This window comes from Manacus candei, unplaced genomic scaffold (assembly GCF_025592945.1).
Source record: "Manacus candei isolate 608988 ecotype Guabito, Panama unplaced genomic scaffold, ASM2559294v1 h1tg000050l, whole genome shotgun sequence".
Lineage (NCBI taxonomy): Eukaryota > Metazoa > Chordata > Aves > Passeriformes > Pipridae > Manacus > Manacus candei.
In genome coordinates, this window is record NW_026138098.1 from 7349494 (window position 1) to 7368938 (window position 19445).

General features: G+C 41.3%; 1 protein-coding gene across 2 annotated transcripts in view; it reads left to right on the plus strand.

Annotated features, from left to right (window-relative positions):
* INPP5A (inositol polyphosphate-5-phosphatase A) overlaps window positions 1–19445 on the plus strand; it is a 184192-nt gene that overhangs the window by 159117 nt on the left and 5630 nt on the right. For both annotated transcript variants that reach the window (XM_051801198.1, XM_051801199.1), the window contains exons 12-13: window positions 5955–6028; window positions 19289–19400. In XM_051801198.1, the coding sequence (XP_051657158.1) occupies window positions 5955–6028; window positions 19289–19400 (186 nt within the window). The remainder of the gene's footprint in view (window positions 1–5954; window positions 6029–19288; window positions 19401–19445) is intronic.

The window sequence follows — 19445 nt, forward strand, 5'->3', positions numbered from 1 at the left end:
AACAGCATTCTCATGCTTGGAATTGCATTTGCTTAAGTTAGTGGTTAGTTGATATGCCATTGGATAAACTGCAGAATGAGCAATGACAGCGATAAGAAATATTACCAATAAATTGTTCTCACCAGGAAACATAAATGTAAAGCTACATTGCGACACAAGTCAGTCCAGGTGTGCTGGGTTAGGTATTTACGGCCAACTTCAAATAAATAATTTATTCTGATGTAGAATTTGCCCACAGCACAAAGTTATAAATATTATTTCATGACCATTTGCCCTCTGTGCTGTTACACACAGCTGCAGGGCAGCGTTTGGGCAGGGAGAACCCTTGGGCTGCGAAAGGCTCCTGTGGTCAGCAGAGAGTTCACTGATGCTGCAAGAGTGGGAGCTTGGGCTTAACCTGCATCGGTGCTTTTAGCTTCTTAACGAGTTTACCCTTTACAAGTACTGCAGTCTCCTTACTGAGAACTAATTACTTGAGTAGTACCACAGGTTCTGATTCCTGATTCAGTTTTTTTCGAGTAACAAAAGTCTCCAAGGATAATATCTGGATTCTCTGGTGCATACTGCAGATCAGAGGGGTGACTGAGCCCTGCTGCCAGCAGGGTGTTGGACTGACAGCCTATCCATATCAGTAGTGTCAGCCTGAAGTCCATGGCTTAGATTGAAAGGATCCACACATGGAAATTAGGAAAACCAGAATTATATGCAAAATCCAAGTGTGTGAAATATCTGAAAGGGCTACCACCTGCACTGTAAAAACATGTGAGGGACGCACAGTTGGAAAATGTTGAAAGCACAGTTTTACCCAAAACAGTGTCCACCACAGGACCAACAGGCATCGGGAGGCACTGGGCATCTCTCGGGATGAGAGATACAGCAGCATGTGGACCCTGAGGAGCCCTGGAATCAGGCTGGGAGACAGAAAAGGCAGCTCTAATGAGACAGGGCCAATAGCAGTCTCCAAGAATTGCTCTACTGATCAATAGACATCGAGGGACGTGTGGTTCTTTCTAGACATTTTAAGCAATCTAAATATTTCCATAACAGGAATATTATTTTAAGATGCATTTTCAGAGCAACTTTCTGAAGAAATTGGAATACTTATTAGAAAATTTTCCTGTGGTTTAAATCATTGGCACATCTCCTCAGAAAGAGAAGCATATTGGCAAAACAGGAACAAAACAGCATTTTCCTGGGGGAACTTCCTCTGAAATCAAAGATTTTCTGAATTAGTCCAGGCCCAGGGAGCCCTCCATGCTGACAGCTGTGTGCTGCTGTGCCTCCTCACCCCCCTGATGCTGAGAACAATCTATGCAATGCCATTTCTCTGTGTGCCATAGATCCACATTTATGTGGGCATTTGTGATTTTACAACACTGCCATTCAGGATGTATACATATGAAATAGAATATTAGACAAAACCAGCATAAGTGGTACGTTTATATTCAGTGATTTCAATTTTTTTCTGTTAAAACAGAATTTTAAGGAGTGGCTTCATGAGAGAAAGATTAAGATTTAAAATATATAATAATGGATCATTTTACAAAGTCTTTGCTAGAGAAAGCAGGAGCTTTAAAATCAGGCAGAGTTGTGTGTGACATTTTCATGGATAAGTGGGAGGAATCAGCATTTCCACAGACCTTGATTTGAAGTCAGTAGACTGCTGAATCAGTTTCTAAATAATTTGCTGTGACTGGAAAGCTGCATAAAATTACTGTATTTCCAAAAACTCTTGGAAAAAAACATGTGCTCTACAAGACTGGCAAAGGAGGTTACGGTGATCAGTGTCCACATGTTTTAATTCTCTAAGGTCATTTCTGTATGCTCATATCCTCTTTTTGGTCTGAAACTTCATTTCCCTTTCACAGCTGTGAATTCTCTGGTGGGCCCTGCAGATGGATTTGATAAATGCTGCTAATATCACCTCCTGATCTACCAGTGCTCTGACTTTGGTCTGTAGGTCTTGATGAGTAATTGCCGTTGTTCTACTCCAATGACTGAATTAAGTTGCACTGTTTAAAGGGTTCATACGTGTGTGATTTTAGCCAAGGTGGTCCCTTAAAGTGCACCAATGGACACTGGCCTTTTACTGGTGCCTCACTGCTTTAAACTGAAGCAACTAGAATTACCTTGATTTCTGCAACTGCCTAAACTCTGTTATAACCCTTTGATTACTGTCAAGCTACATAAGGTTGAAATTTAGTATTTTGTGCATCCTCTTCTCCTTCACTCTGGCACATAAATTCACATTTACAGCACTGCCAAGGGAAAGGGGGGAAAAGTAAAACTCCCTTCTGCAAGACAGCACAGCACCCTGGAAAACTAGCTGCCCTTAAGAGGCAATGAGCACTGCAGCTGGCACAGGCATCACCCCTAAACACCTGTAATACTCCTTAAATTAAATAGAAAATATCCTTTACTGCAAATGCAATCGTTCCCACACACACTACCTGGCTTCCCTGCAGCGTGGGGTCACAGGGGCTCACAGGCAGTACCAACTATAGATATACTACTCGTATGGATGGCTGGTATTTTCATTTGGAAGGTGTTAATCAAACATTCATGTTGGGCTGGTCACTGGACATTGTAGAGATCTTGACATAACATCAGCAACTCAGTGTTGCAGCAGATAAAACAGACCGTGTTTCATCCTCGCTCTCATTTAGGTATAAATACGCTGGTGAAACTGAGCTGAGGGGGAAAAGTCGTCTTCTGAACTGCCTATGACATATAATTCTGGAATGAACTGGAAGTCAGTTCTGAAATGAGCATTTTAAAATCTCTGTGTAATTGCTCAAATTACCGCAGCACGTCATGTGACTCCTCAAAGATTTGGTCCTTAGGATGGTCTTATAATAAGTAAATTAAATAGAACAATATATTGATTTTTAGCCTTTGAACTTAATTTCTTTATCATTTTTAAGGCATTTAGAGTGACAGACATACTCGTGTTTACTGTTAACAGCAATGGCACTATTCACAGTGCTGGTTGGGGTACAGTATGGAAGTGAGTGAGCAATTCCTGCTGAAAATTGCCATGAAAGGAGTATGTTGGGTTTTTAAAAGACAGTGTTAGATGTTTTAAAAGTAAAGACATTACCCTGTGAAAATCTGCCTGCTCCTCAGTATCACCTCACCCATATTAATTTTCATTCATTTTCTGTCACACCAGACACCCGTGTCCCTGTCCTAAAGCAGACACAGTTCACTGATGCCCACGTCAGGCTGTGCCTTCTCTCACCAAAGTTGCATTGAGAGACAGCGACATTTGTAATTGTTTGTGACAAGACCTAGTGAACACCTTGGGTTTTCACCAAAAATCGTGCATTTTGAGATTAATGAGAACCCAAGTGCTTTTCATACCAAGAAATAGTAGTTAAAACATGCTCTTATACTGAAAACATAACTGGAGTTTTCTCAAAATGCACAGTTCAGGTTTTCATCTCTCCCCTTTGTCTCCTCACCAGTGCTGCCAAGTAAACACAGAGAGGTTGTGAGGGGGTCCCACTGTGCAGCCCTGAGCACAGATAACCTGTCCTTGCCCTGTAAGAGTGAGCAGGTGTGTGTCTGCTCACTTTATGCACGTTTGGACAGAAGGTTGCAGATTCTGCAACACAGTCACTTAACAACTAGGAAAAAATAATTTATTGAAGTACATAATTATTTAATATATAGCAGGAAGTAATAGTTTTTGCAAATAATGCAGTGAAAACATTTGGCTGTTTTACATGGGAGGATGAATTCTCCACTACGAGCATTCCCTACGTACTTCCAGGCTCCTAGTTGGGCTTTGGCTGTGTCATTTCAGGTTGAAGCTGTCCCTTTACCTGGGGAAACTTGGGGAACTGACAGAGCACAGCACACAATGCTGTCTTGTTCCTGCTATCTGCCCCCAGTGTCAGCAACTCATCTGCATAGCACAGACACAACTACACACGACTACAGCAAATAAACACAGCAAAAACTTCTGTGGATAATAATGCACGTCCAAATACTCTGTCCTCTAAACCCCAGGCTTCACTGAGTTTGCAAATATCATCATAGCAAGAACAATCTGAATGTATAAAATTTTGAAAGTGTGAATTGGTGTGAGAAGACAATGCATCTATTGAAGGTCGCCAGCCCTCGGGATGCCCATGAGTAATTTATACCATTGTGTTCTGTGGAGCATTGTTCTTTCACTCAGTCCTCCAGTTTAACACTTCAGAAATAGCCCTTTCTCCTGATGCCTTCCCTTCCCTGCCCTGAGCTGTTTACTTGGAACAGAAGGAAACATGTATTTGCACCATATTAATAGACACATATTTCAAATAATAGTTTTAACTGGGGATGACAGCTTGTTTTCCAATCCCAGATATCTTTAAAGTGGAGACATGTGGAGCATGAAAGGGATGGTAACATTTGTTTTCATAGCCACTTTGTATGTATTGTGGCTACACATCTGCCTGTGCATACTGAAATACAGTCTGGAAACGTGCATGGTAATGAAAACATTCATTTTTTACTGAAGTACATTGAGGTTGCTTCGGTGAGAATAGTGAGTGTCTGGACCAGCCCAACCTTTTTAGGATTGAGTATATTATTAGATACATACTGTAAGTTTCTACACAGATGTTTCTAAATATTTATCCAGACATTTTGAATTCTCAGGCTTTTGATCAGATGTTAAAACATGTACAAACTGCCCACAGTCATTGGTGTCACAGGATCTTTTCCAGGGCACCATCACAGAGTTTATGTTGGAGGCACTAAAGTAGGGCAGGCTGCCTATCCCATGGCATCCTCGTGCAAAGGTACCTGCATATGGCTCAAGAAGAGGCTGGGAGAGCTGGGTGGGCCGTAGAGAGGAGTTAATCAGCAGTGCAGGTGGTTCAGGTAGCTGCTTTTCACACGGATAATTAATGTGTACAAGTAGCTGCTAATTGCACGTTTCAGGAATGATTTATGAGGTGGCAGAGGGGAAAGGGGGACACAATCTCATTTCTTTGGGAACTTCTGCCATTCATACAATGGTATCAGCACAGCTGTGAGATGGGACATGATTAATGAACAGTGGGCAAACATGGGACAGCACTGTGACGCTCGTCAGGACAGAAAGTGGCCCTCGGAGCCAGGGCAGCACCGTGCCATGATGAGCTTTTGTCTTTAGCTCACTAATTCCCTTGGATACCGGGCTGTACTCTGGAGTAAGGTGGTTTGTGTCCATCAGAACAATTATGGTTTTAATGAGGACGATTTTCATTGAGTTGCTGTGAGCAGGTTTGTGTTTATGAACAAAGATTGTGGATATTTATTCTCTCTGTAGAGGTCTGGGGAAAACAAATGTGGCAAGGACTAATATTTATACAGGACATTAAATCTAGACTTATGAACATCTCTGTTAAACACCTGTTCCTGGCACTCTGTCTCAGCTGCTGCCTGGGAACACCTTTACCTCCTGTCACATCCCTCTGTGTCTGTCTGCCCTGCACCTCCGAAATACGTGTGCGGGACACCCCTTGTCTGCTTGCATTAAATGTACCTCCTTTTCTGAGCTAGAGACAATACAAAGTAAAATCACACATTTTTCTGACATTCTCATGGGCTGATTCCAACACCAGTTTACTGTATTTTTTTAATGCTAGTCTGGGTTGTCTTGAAAAAGTTAATAATGAAATTTGGAGAAATGTAGCCTTGCAGTGTAAGTGCACATGCAGGTCAGCACCTTGAAGAGACAGTGTTACATGCTTCACTGATAGGAAAATGAACGTTTTGAACACTTTTCTCAATGTACTGTTTATGTATCAAAATAGTCCAACGTGTTTTGCACTGTGTTCTAAAAACTATTCTATGAGGGCTAGACCTCAAGCTGTGTAATCAAAGTCTCTGTTTATTTCCTTTTACCTAATGTATTATTTTTAAATTGCTGCAGTTCAGCATTAAAGAGTGAATGCCTTTATTTCTATTTTTTATAGCTTTTAGAATTTGACAGAGAGCTGTCAGTCTTTAAAGACAGATTGTATGAACTGGACATCTCATTTCCTCCCAGGTAAGATTCATATATTATCTATTTATTTAACTAGCTAAACCATAATTGTTACTTGTGCTGTAGGTAAAATGTGAGTGTTTCCATACTTACTGCAGAAATTATGATGATCAGTCTTCCTTTCATGGATGTTCCTTCACCCACATCCCCTCCATCACTCCATGAACCGCGTGCCAGTAGAGCTCTGGACCTCATTGTCCTGGTCCCCCTGATCCTGTCCTTTATAGCTCTCTCAAAACAGACCTGGTGGGATTGTGTGCTCAGAGATGTGTGCAGACTTTTAAGCACTGGGCCCAGACCACCTGTTCAATTACTTTATTGCAGCCATAAAGACAGTCCCTGCCTGAAGCTGTCTGATGACTGCGAGTGGCACCACTCATGGGGGTGCAGAGCCCAGGGCCATCGCACGGGGAGAGGGGGATGAGGAAAGAGGGCAGGAACTTAGATTCTGCTTCTTCAGTTTCATATTATATAACTGCTAAGACTGTTAGAATAACTTGGCTGGATTAATACCCATGCATGATTTTTATCAGCTGCATCTCTGAGGTGAATTTTAACCGTGACTACTATTATTATCATACGAACGCAAGCTTTTTGCAAGTGGCAGTCCTGATCAGGGGAAATCTGTGGAAAATTTGGTGCCATTTTAAACATGTATGATCCCTTTCCAAGAATGAAGGAGTCAAATCTCACAGTCGCTTTTAAGGGAAAGAAATACTGCATTCGCAAAGAAAAAGTTGAAGAAATTATGGAAAAAAGACAGATAAACCCATGCTTTTTATATACTTCCTTTTTTATAGATACAGTATTTTTAAATATTACTATTTTATCCTTTACGGACAGATAGAAAAGTATAATGTTTTGGCATACACTAAGAAAAAATTTGGAAAGCTTGCCTTTTAGTGATCATAATCTCATTACTTCTCAGCAGCCAGCTGCGATACTGATTGTATTGATCCCTTGGGACAGTGGGAGTATGCACAGAGAGGTTACCAGCGCTCTAAATTGTCCTTATTGATTGAGGATGGTAACAGGAGACCAGCAGTGTGTACATCTGAGTGTGTCCCACTCGTCATGTACCTGCTCAGGGAAAAGGAGGTGAGGGGAAGTGATAAGATTTTTTTTGTCAGACGAACTCTCGTACTTGATTTCTCCAACATTAGGGCTTTCAGCCAGAGCAAGGCTTGGCAAACATATGCTGTTGCATGAATAGTTTGCAGAGTCCTCAGCCCACTCTGTAAGTGCAGTTCAGCATCATGCAAAGATCAGAAGCTTGGTGTGAATACTTTGTGTGTCTTAGTCCTACTCACTCTGTTTCCTCAACAACTAGTTAATATAATAATAAATAGGAATAGATTTTTATATACTGAAAACTGACATGGAAGGGATGCTAACGCTGAGTTTATGTAACACAAAATTTCTTCAATCTTAAGCAGAGGATATTGATAAAATATGAGAATTGAATATGAGAATATTGCAAAAAAATACAATATGTAAAACCAACAGGCTAAACTCACGCATTTGCAAAGAGCAAACTGGATTTACGTTAGGGTGCTTTTTTCACCCATCCCTCCTCATGTCCTGTGTCATGTGCCCAGGGCTTCCTGATGCCCCTCCCATGGTCCTTGCACAGCCCCAGGCTCAGGAAGTGAGTGAGGTCCTGCAGAGCTGTAGGAGTTACTGCAGGTCAGTGTGATAGATTTATCCGTGCAACCAAACTCATTGATTGTCCCCAAACAAATAATACGATTCATTTTTCTTTGTATTGAAATAATGACCACGGTGTGCTATTAACTGCAAAATCAGGTATTTTGAATGGGCAGAAAGCAATGGTTTTAAAGTAGGACATTTTCTTTTTAACTTGGAACCTTTTCACTGATGAAATAAAGACATTAAATATATGGCCTAAATGTCTTGGTTTCACTTCCAGTAGTTTTTCCTCCATTTTTCCTTTGTTTTTCTTTTCTGTAGCTTATGATGATTTAGCTACTTTTGTATACAGTTTGTAAATGTGTAAATACAAGTTTAATATACGTTCATCATATATCCAGTCATACTGTATTTTGTATTTTTAACCAAAGGAGGATATACAGGAGTCCTGTATATTTAGGCTTCTTGTATCTGCTTGTTCTGCAAATGCATCAAACAAGGGCTTTGTCACCAAAGGGAGGGAGAGAGAAAGCCCTGGTCACTTCTGTGTCGGGCTTAGGGGCTTAGTTAGCAAGCACTGGAATTTAGAAGGAAGTTGTAAGCAATTGTAATGATAGCCTTTAAGTAGTATTTCAGAATTTGTTTTATACATGAGATTTTAATTACGGTCCACTGATTTAGTCTATGAATCACAAATCACACTCTGCTTCTGTTCTTGATCCTTGGTGTTCCAGACTTACATCATGGGATGCAGACAGAGTACCTCCATTAAAACACTACTGGACAGGTCTAGTCCTGCCTTTCACAGCTCCCAGAAAAGGAAAGGGCAGTCAGGACAGTTTTATCTTTCTTTCATTTGTTTTATCATTCGTGCATACAGTTAATCACCTAATTTGTGTATAGAGTTCTACAAATCAATAGCACAGTTGCATTTCTGTCTTACTTGTAACTTTTTCCCTCAAAAAGGATGCTGGAAATTCAATGTACTCTTGAGATAGATGGAAAAGGTCACAGCCCTTTGAGCCACAGCAGACTAAGTTACTTATAAATTCATTTTTTATCAGCATAAGCTGCTTATTCTCTGGACTTTATCATGAGATCTTGCTGATACGCTGCCATACCTGGCCTGGGTTTGAAAGCTTTTCTCCTTTGAGTCAGTGGTATTTTTGTAGTTAACGTCAGTGGGGTCAAAATTTTCCCCTGGGCAGTTTTAGGAGTTTGTTTTCACGCTCCTCCTAGAGTGGCCTGACACCATGATCTGGTTCCTCAGGTGTAAGTAGAACCAGGTAGAAACAGGCTGCCCTGAAGTGACCCTGTTTGACTTCTCTGCCCTGCCTGCCACCGAGGGCAGCATGAGGTCCCAGTCCCACCTGCACACCCAGTGCCCATCGTTAATCAGGGGCTTTGTGCCCAGGGAAAACCAGTGACTCTTGCATATTCCCAGTTCTCATTTGGAATTATGGAAGGAGTTCTTCTGTTGTACTGATCTGCATAGAGAGGACTTTTTTTGCATTTCTGTGTTAAGTGTTTTATATTAATGTATCTGCACCTTTTACAATTAATTTCTCTGTCCATTTTTCTTAATTTCAAAAGAAGCCATGGTGGTCATGTAGACATATATCTTTATACTGATAAGTTTTTTTTAAGGAAGTCACTGTACTAAGGAACTGCTAAATTGCCTTAATACTTTGATAAAAAACTCCCATATTCATAAATGTTTGGGAAGCTGACCATCTGAGATGGTACAGGAGCAATAGAGAAGAGTTACCACTCTCGGTGTCTGGGATTTAGGGAGAATAATAAAAGATTAGCAAGTGAGGAAAACAAAAGGCATTTTTATGTGCTTTCTCATAAAGTACACTATCTAGAGCATGAAAAAATGCAAACTTGTTTAAAAAGCTCAAGATTCTTCTTCCCTTTTTATTTAGGGACCTAAAACTCTGAAGCTGTCAGCCCTTCTCATTTCTAGGTTTTCATGACACCAAGTTAGCATTTCAATGTAGGTAGGGATAGAAATGTTGACTTCTTGGAGCAATTTTTTAACTATAAAATTCCATAATGAAATGATGGGTTGTAATATCCTGCTGGATTTTTGTTCTTCACTATGTTTCTAGCTGTTGGTTTCATTTTGCTCTTCAAAGTCCATGTGCAGTCCTGCAGTTTGTTACTTGCTCTTCTCAGCTCACTGTAAATCACATCCAGTAACCAGAGAGGAGCACTTAACTCTTATCACCTGTCAGAGAAAACATCTCAGGATCTTCTCATCACAGGTCTTGGCAAAAAAATAGGTCTTTGCATATTCCCAGCTACTATATTAGGTTTTAATACCAGTTTTTAAAAACTGAACTTTATATAAACCTTTTCTTATTTTCTTTCTACTCCCTGTGCTAATGGTTTCTAGAAGTAAAATTCTGATGTTGTAGAAAGCATAAAAAAGAGTCCACTGTAGAAAGTGGAGACTCTGTACGAAACCAAGAATACTTCACAGTATTTTTGGTAAACTACTGAATTCTTGCTTGTCTCTAAGCAATAGTACACATAATTCTGCAAGTAATTGAACTACCCAAGCCCTCTCCTGGTATTGCTGTATTTGTCAGGTCCAACCAGCCCTGGAGGAAACAGGAACATCCCTGAACACCTCTTCTCAGTTGGTGTTTGGAAGAGAACTGCCTCCATACCAAGTTAATGCAAATCCTCCGTGTGTGCTTCAGGACCTTCCAGTTAACTTTGAATGTGGGAAGAATTCAAGAGCCACTTCTGAGCTCTCCTGCAGCCGCATCTAAAAACAGCATCTCTGCAGGCATACTTAGGAAACTCAGATCTATTGTTTTTCTCCAGTTCAGTACTGTCATTTAGTTTAAGACACGTCTGCTTGATGTGATGTGAATTCTCCCTTCTGCCCTGGGTGACCATTGTTCTGCAGTGCAGAGGGAGGGGTGCTCAGGTAGTCACCCCTCAGAAACATCCAGAACAAAGCCTTGACAGAGCTTAAGGACCCCTCTGACCCAAACCATTCCTTGATTCTGTGATTCTGTAACACTGACAGCATCTGCAGGCCTGTCAGTTATCTCCTCTCTGTTCAGTGGGGTACTTGATATCCCGGTATTTTCCTAAATTCCTCTTCAATTCTGAGTTCCTTCCAGTTCTTAGTACATGTGCCTGAGCCATGTCAGCTCACCCCCTGTGTATGCCCATGCCTCAGAGGAGTGTGCCAGGGATGCAGTGAATGAGCCTTATCCCACCTGCTGTGGACCCCACATCTCTGTGCTGGTGCTGTGTCTGTGGGGCTCCTGGCGGGTTCTGCCCAGGGAGAACAGCCCAGGCCAGCCTTCTCTGCCCTTTCAGAGCCCAGCCCTTCCTCATCCTCCTGAGATGTGCCAAAGGCAGGGCAGCCTGGGAGGGGGGTCACAGCTTAACGAGGAACCACGGGCTGCATGGCAAGCCTGCTGCCTTAGACAGGCTGTAAAAAATCTTGCCAATAGAGTATTTTTCTGACATTATTCACCCATTCCTATACTCCTATATTTTGAGGCCTTTTGCTTTATATGGTGAATATTCATGTTTTCATCTCATTACCCTTTGTGATCTAATGTAGCCCATAGCAACCTGAGCCATTGGAGACTAAATACAGTTCAGCATTTTAAACTCTGTAAGCTCTGTCACTCACAGGCTGAACAGCCTGGCTGTGAGCAAACAGCCCAGTGTGAGGCTGCAAAGGACTTCATGGTACTCAGCAATCACTGCAAAGGGCAGGAGGTGTGAAAAAAGAAGTAACAACACTGTGGTCTGTCAATATACAGGTGGGCAATTGTTACCTTTATCACTGTTCTCCATTAATTATTATAATTATTCTTGTAGCTGTTGTATAGCAGAGATAGGAGCTGACTTTAGCAAGAGTTCACGCCCACGTACAAGGTTTGCTCTCAGATAAGGCTGCATGCACAGCAATCTCATGTATTAATCATTCTCTTAAAGTGACCTACTCTTGTTGTTGAATTAGGCTGTCATGTAATTTACTGGTTGGACATACGTTTGTGTCTTAGATACCCCCTGTGTGATATTTTTCTCAAGCACACCCTCTGCACTGGCAGTATCTTGGCTTTGACACCTCTCACCAGGAGACAGGTTGAATCTCATTTACTCTCGGCAGAGTGTTTCTCCTTTGGAATTCTCTCTGGCACTGGTTCTGCCAGAATCTTATTTAGACTATAATCTGGTTTTTCTCTGCCCTTGTATTTTGTCCCATGACCTTTCTCTATTCTAGTAGGTTGCACAACGGTACATGCATTTTTCTGGTCTGATTTGCCTGCTCTGCACGAAGCCAAGCCCAGAGCATTCCCTTGTTCCTTGCCTTCTGCAGAGACTGTCCAGAGCAGAACAGCCCTGCCTGCTGTACCCAGCCCCGAGGGCACCAGTGCACAGAGCCCCAGGGTCACCCTTGGGTGTGAAATAGAAGGACAAAATTATGGTTTAGGTGTCAGCAGGCTGCCCTTCCTTTCCAGTATCCTCACTGCATGTTCTCAGGTCACACACACACTGCCTGCTGTACTCTTAAAGCCAACAGGATTCCCATTTCCTAGAATATCACCTCAGTAACACTACTTGGTCCTGTTGTCCCACCACAGGGGGAGTTGGACTCTCAAATAGATTAAAAAGTGTGAAAGCCCTAAATTATTTCAGTGCTTGCTTTATCGGGTACTTTTATAACTTTTTTTTTACCAATTAAGAATTATTGTCCACTGAACAAATACCTACTTGTGCCTACAGTACCTACTGTAAAACACCTCCCAGGTATTAGTTAGGTATCTGAAATGGCATGTAGATCTCTCAGCCCCCAAGGAACAAATTCCCACAGGACATGATGCAGTTGTCTGGGTGCTTCCAGTAGGCAAGACTGGAGTACAGAAACAGCTTCCCAGCTGGAAGTAGAGAGACAGCTGTCATTTCCTCCGAAACAATTAGAATTTAATCATTACAATGGCTTTTCAGAGAGATCTTATCTCCATTTTCCTCCTCATATTAAACCAGTGCCACTCTTACCATCATTCTCAATTCATTTCCAAATTGAAATAGGGTGTTTCTTTAATTTGTGAGAAACTGAAGAAAATTACCCAGGTAAGCAGTTCTGTTTGGTTTAAGGAATTGTGGCAAAGAGAAAAAGAAAGGAAAATCAATGATGTAAAAAAAAGTTTCAAGGACTGAGTATTACTGTACACCAGGTGTGAGTTAAGGACCATAGACCATACTGCAAGCAGAAAGGAAAGCAAATTCTAAAGAGCTTGTGGACTTTGCTGCCAGCCAGACTGTCCATGTTGTATTCCTGTCTGAACATGCTTCTCAAGAGCCCAGTAGTTTGGAGTCTGAACCCTGCCCCATCTCTTGCTTCGGCTCCCCAGTTATTTTTTTCCAGTATGAGACTTTATAGATTACAGCCCCAAAGTAATGTGCTCTAAGCCAGGAACGTTCTTAGAAAAAGCCATGAGCTCAAGCACAGTCACATGCAGTAATATCAGGCTGTTCTGCTGTAACAAGCCAGCACTGGGTCCTTCCAAACAAGCCAACATTATTCGTAATTCCACTTATCCACTTGTAATAGTAGCAGTATTGCACACATTGAGTGGGGCACAACATTACTGTTATTAAAACAATAGAGTGTGTCCCTCAGTGTCCCCTCACCGATGCACTGGTATTGCCCAATAATCCATTTTAGCATTGCCAAATAACCCACGTCTGTTAGCTGGGCCTCCCCATGGCTCTGGGATGGAACAGAGAGCACAGCATGCTGGTTTTCATCAGCTACATGGCAGTCTCTGGCCCCGGGCAGGCTCTGGTCCCACAGAGGGGCTCTGGGCTGGGACCAGCCCATGGCAGCACCAGAGTGTGGCCGGGCCACGTTTATCAGCAGCAAGGGGAGATCTCCACTATGGGCACTGTTCTGGGCAGAAAGTGAAGGGCTGCATTTTGCTCTCTGGAAAAACAAAGGGGCTCTGGGTTTGTGCTGGTTTTTTAAATGGAAAAAGGTCTAGAGTGACACTGGTGATCCAGGAGCACTCACTCTGAAGCATATTACAGACCTGGATTTTCCAAAGAAGTGAGTTAAGCCAAAAAGCAATATGCCCAACATAAAGCCGTAAGAAAGACTCTGAGAAAGCCACCATGTCATTACCCCTCCTGTTTTGTGTTGTGCCCGGACTCAGGGCTAGAGTCCTGTTTACCCTTCTTGCCCTTTGCTGCTGGTTTGCCCGGGTCACCCCCCCTTCCCACTGTCACCTTTGACTCCAATTGTTGGTGTGATCACCATGGTGTTAGTGTAGCCTGTGCAAGTAGCAGCTGTTTAACGCATTGTACTTTAACTACTGTGTTTGCCCTCCTGATTTGGCTGAAGTGAGACGTGTATCGTGGCCAGTTGGCTCGCAGAGCATCACCAAGACTTGTTAGTGTTTTGGTACATATGAAGCAGCTAATTTAATTCAAACAGCAATGTTTCTTACTGCTCTGCTTAGATCTGCTGCCTAAGATGAACATATGAAGATAAATTACATGGAGTCATTTGTTAGGAAGAGGACTAGGGAATGCAAATCTCCCTTTCACGTTCAGGGAAATAAAAAATGGTAATTCAGTTTGGAGGAAGAAACTAAGGATCTAGAAGCTGACAAAAAGTAGATATCATACTTTGATTGGTCGAATGATATTTTACTGAAATCACACTCTGTACCAGCTCACACTAATGCTGAGTGTCAATTAAAAGCATGAAAATATTTTTATTTGTATCTTTGGCCTTAGAACTTTTGGAGCACTCAAAGGTTGAACTGGCAGTCTACATTCACTATCCTTGCTTTGGGTAAAAGTAACTTAGGCAATCTAAGAGTGTGTCAGAGCTGAAGATAAATTGTTCCTCCATTTTCTTAGAAAATACAAAAATAGTAAATAATTTTGTGATGAAGAGTGGTTGGAATTTTTTCGCTTTTGAAGTTCTCTCTCAATGTCAAATATAAATAGAAAGACTTAAAAGTGAGAGAAGATGTAGTAAATGTGAGTACTCATACCCAAGTTCAGAAATCAAACAGACCAAATCAAAACTGTATCTCAGCTCTTCCCATAAAGAGCTCATTTTTCATTGACACTTTATAATTCTTTTCCATCTTAAATATTCTGTATTAGAAAAAAGTCAGTGATATAAAATGTGGGGACAATTGACAGATGAGCACAAGGGGTCTCCGAGTAGGAGGCATTTCCACTCCCTGAAACGTGATCAAGTTTGCCGAGGCATCTGCATTTGAACCTAGATGTACAGTGCACAGTTGTTCAAAATGGCCTTTGTCGTACTAAAAAAGATCAAACAGCTGAATTTTCCCCACTGTCGCCCGGTGGGTGCTGCCACATTTCCTCCACTGCCACTGGAAGTATGCAGAGTGTAGAAAGCAGAGTCCCCAGAGCAGCGCCCGGAGCGTTTCCAGGAGCAGGACATGTCGCCTGTGCTCTCCATGAGCTGGGAGCAAACTGTTAAAGGTGAGAGTCCTCCAAAGGGAATTCATTGTTTCCTGTTAGAAAGTACATTTCACCCATGTCACTAACAGATTTTATCCATTCTCACACAAGAGAAGAGTTCATTAGGAGCATTTTTCCTCGCTGGAAATGCCGGTTAAGGAGACATTTATATACACAGCATTGTTGGCATGTGTTTCAAGTTAAGGCTCTGCTGACAGGATGGTTTACGATGTCAGAAGGCTTTTCACCCTGGAGTAAGCATTTTTGTAAAGGTGTCTAATCATCTTTGACAATACCTGTCAACAGCAGTAGTGCTCTGATATTACTGGCCCTCTTAATGGTTTATTTTCCCTAAACAGTTGCCAAGTAGCTCTCATCCTTATTGACTGTGACACCAGTAGTTCATTGGACAGCCTGCTCCTTATTAACAGAGTTAGCAATTCATCAAAGTGTTTGGTTAAATTTCAAGAACATTGAGCATTATATGAGTGATGTTGCTGGAAGTTTTATTCAGAAAGCCCACCTGACCGTAATCCTGATTAAATAAGTGTAACTGAAACAAAAGTTTGTGAAATAAGATGGAAAAGCAGCTAGAAGCAGCATATTGAGAAAAAGCAAATCCTAAACAACTGGAGATAAATTGTACAGGCCTTTCACAGAGATGCTCCAGCTCCAAAACTGCCTGTCCCTCCATCATCCAGGGCAGGCACAGTCAAAGTGCATTTTGCGTAACTCTACTGTCTGGCATGCACAGAGAATATCAGACTATTTTTGCTGTTAATTACTCTGCTGACATGAGTGGTTAAGGTCCTAAATTCCAACTTTGCTACTGTTTTAATCAGGGCAGAAAAGTTGTTCGACATGGAATTCCTCATTTCCCCATTGTATTTTTAAACAGATATAATAGTGTGTGTAACAAACTGCTGATGATGGTTATGATGGTTACATCATCTGTAACCAAACAGAATCCTAAAGTTAGGAAGTGTGTACAGCCTTACCTGACCTATAGCACTTGTATGTGTGAGCATTGTATCTTTTTATGTTTCAGTGGTACCTAGAGGCCTTTGTCTGTTATGTCATCAGTTTTACACAAGCACTTGCTATTCGTTCCCAAGATCACTGTTTTCTCTGCATTGCACAAGGTGGATTGTGGTTGAGGCAGAATTCTTCTGAAAGGGGAGAAAAATACATCCTTTCCTGTCTAATTCTGGGACATGGAGAGTTGGTTCTCCCTTTTCCTCTACCACAGTCACTGTCCTGGTGGTTAAGACTAATGATGGAAGCACAGAAAGATGGCATGATGCTTTCCCTCTGGGAGACTGATACTGGAATTTTTTACTTTTGATTATTTGGTGTAAAGGCCTTTAAAATTATTTTTATCAGATCTGCAGTTGTTTTTATCAAACCTGTAATTATTTATACAATTCACAGATCAGAAAATCTGTTAACTAGAATTACTAAGTTTTGAATTAAGAACAGTGAGTTCCTTACTTGCCCGGAGTGAATGTTAAAAGAGGCTGGAGATGCCAGCATACAAAGGTAATTTAATACACTTGATTGTAGACAATCTTATGCTTAATATCTTTTGGAAGATGATATTACAAGAATAGTTCTGCTTTTTGCATGCACACAACCTTAAATTTACAGTGTTCTTTGAAAGAGATATAAATATATAATAAACTAAAATATCCTGTACCCACAATCCAGTGAATCACAAAAAAAGAAGCCCTCATGGGAATTTTGAGTTCTATTTAGCTATGACCACTGTTTGCCCATCTATAAAAGAATCGTGCATATTCCAAAGTGCTTTTGACCCCTCTAGAGCATGAAGGAGGAGATCAAATAGTTACTTGCCTTAATTTTTTGGGCATGTATCTCATTAGGATTTCTTATTATGTCAGTGTCAGCATGTCACTGAGAATGGGACTGGCACACACCAAAGGGGTTGGAGGGAGGGAGAAGCCCTATTAGAGTGCAGCAAGACAGAACCCTCCACACTTCTGTCTGGAAGGAAGGATTCTGCCTTATAAAAAGAAGAGCTTACCCCACTGTATTGTGTTATTACCTACAGGTCATTTTGTCTGGATAACTTTTGCAGCATTTATTTTTATCTCTGTCCCAGCCATTAAAAATCTGGTTTGTCAAAGAGACTTGTAAACTACAGTAACTTCTTGACTGGGTGATCAGTGCTGAAGACCTTGAAAAATTGGCAGAAGTTTTCACCCTGAGATAACATTAAGATCAATAAAGCAAATTGATAAATACCATTTCATAGAATATAGGCTCTTGGGTGAAATGCTGTAACACATAGCAGTAACAGATCATTCTAGGCATGGAACATCGTGCTTCAAAAGCCATACAGTTAATACTGTAAAAGGAAGGATTATATGAAATGTGATTGATTCTTATACCTTAAGTCACAGAAAGTAGCTTCAGCTGTGTGGGGTTCTGGAGTAACTAAAGTAAGAGGTTACGAGAAAAAGTCAACCCTTAAATTGCAGACAAAGAGCTTCTACTACCAATAGTATTACATCATCAAAATATTTCACAGACACTCAGAAATAAGCTGTACTTCTGTATGTCAGTGAAGCAGCAAATTGAATTCTCATAATATGTTTTGAAAATGAGTCTTGTTAGGTTTGATGAGGTGGAAAAGGTACTGAGATCACTGGTTTGTTCCAATACGCTCAGTACGCTTTTCTTGGACGTTTGCCATGGCTAATCTTTGTAATGGCAGTGTAGCTTGTAAACCCATTTGGTAGAGAGCTATATGTCTCCGTTTCAGAGTATCACACCAAGCAGGGTGGTAAATAAGTTTCTCTTCAAGCATGCAAACCCTTTTGTTACAATACCAGAAATTTTATATTAACACACATATCAGAAAAACTTCAGTACTTCCTTTATGAATTCAGTGATAAGCAGAATAAAATGCAAATGTCATTTTAAATGCACTCACACAGACATATGTAGATTTATTTTTTTTTAAGACATTTATCAAGGGCAAACTTCAATTCGTTCAGGCCCAATATTCAAGAAATTGAGCCTGTCACAAACCCTCTGGATTTCTTTAAAACCCCTCTTTGGCTAATCCTCCATGCCATTTTGGAAAACAGGGGGCCTTACAGTGTGATGAGCCATCATCAAATGCAAAGTTCTGTCATACTAAACCAGTGAGAACATTTGGAAGAGACGAGAAGAACTTTGGCCTCAGCCTGCTGAGGTGGAGCCAGAGTTTGCCCTTCAGGTGCTTCAGAAGATTTCAGCCTGTGGGCTCACACAGGTGTGTTAACTCTAGTTAGGTCCTGTAGATTAAAATAAACAGTTTCTTTTGCCTTTTAAAGCTATGTTAGAATGCACTGGAGATGCCACAGCATGTTTATGATGACCCCAGAGTGTAACTACCATTTAATCGGCTTCTATTCAAGATGTCTTTACAAAATAATATACTTTTTCTTAACACAATTTCATAGAGAGCTGCAGGATCTTATGTAGTCAGCATAGTTTTCCTTAAACCACATTCCTGATTCCTTAGTTCTGAAGGAATCCCCTGCAAAACCTGCTGTCTTGTCCTGTCTTCCTTTCTGTCACTCTAAAAGAATCTGTCCAGGGGAGGTTTGTACAGCTGCAGTGATCCCAGCACTCTGAACTCTGTTTTCTGTAAATTGTTCCTGGATAACTCTCCTTGAGAGAATCCTACAAAGAAATCCAATGAGATGAACCTTTTTTTTTTTTCTTAGATTTCCTTTTTCATCTTCTGTCTATACATTTTCCATTGTCACAGTCAGGTGCCTGATTTGAAGTTGTTGTTGAACTGATTTTCCTACTTTCACATAGATAAACAGTTTGCTGTCTTTAAACACTCTCACATGCACAAGGTAGGAGGTGAGACTTTCAAAACTGTGTGTGTCTTAACATGTTAACATGTAGAGTTGTAGATCTGAGAAGAGACATTGAGAAAGCACATGAAAAGGAAGGGGGGAGGAGAAGGAAAAACATGTACAAGAGGTGTCCAGAAGAGCTGCTTTTTGCCAGTGAAATTTTCTAATTAGTGTGGCCCTTTGAGCCAGAGGTTTCAGGATGCTTTGCAAAGAGTCACTGATGGATGTGGTTGGGATTTGTTTGCAGTTATCCCTACAGTGAGGATTCTAGCCAGGGAAAGCAGTACATGAACACGAGATGTCCAGCCTGGTGCGACAGAATCCTGATGTCCCACTCAGCCAAGGAGCTCATTCTGAAAGTAAGTACAGACCTGCAGCCTCCAGCTGCCTCTGCACCCTGGGCA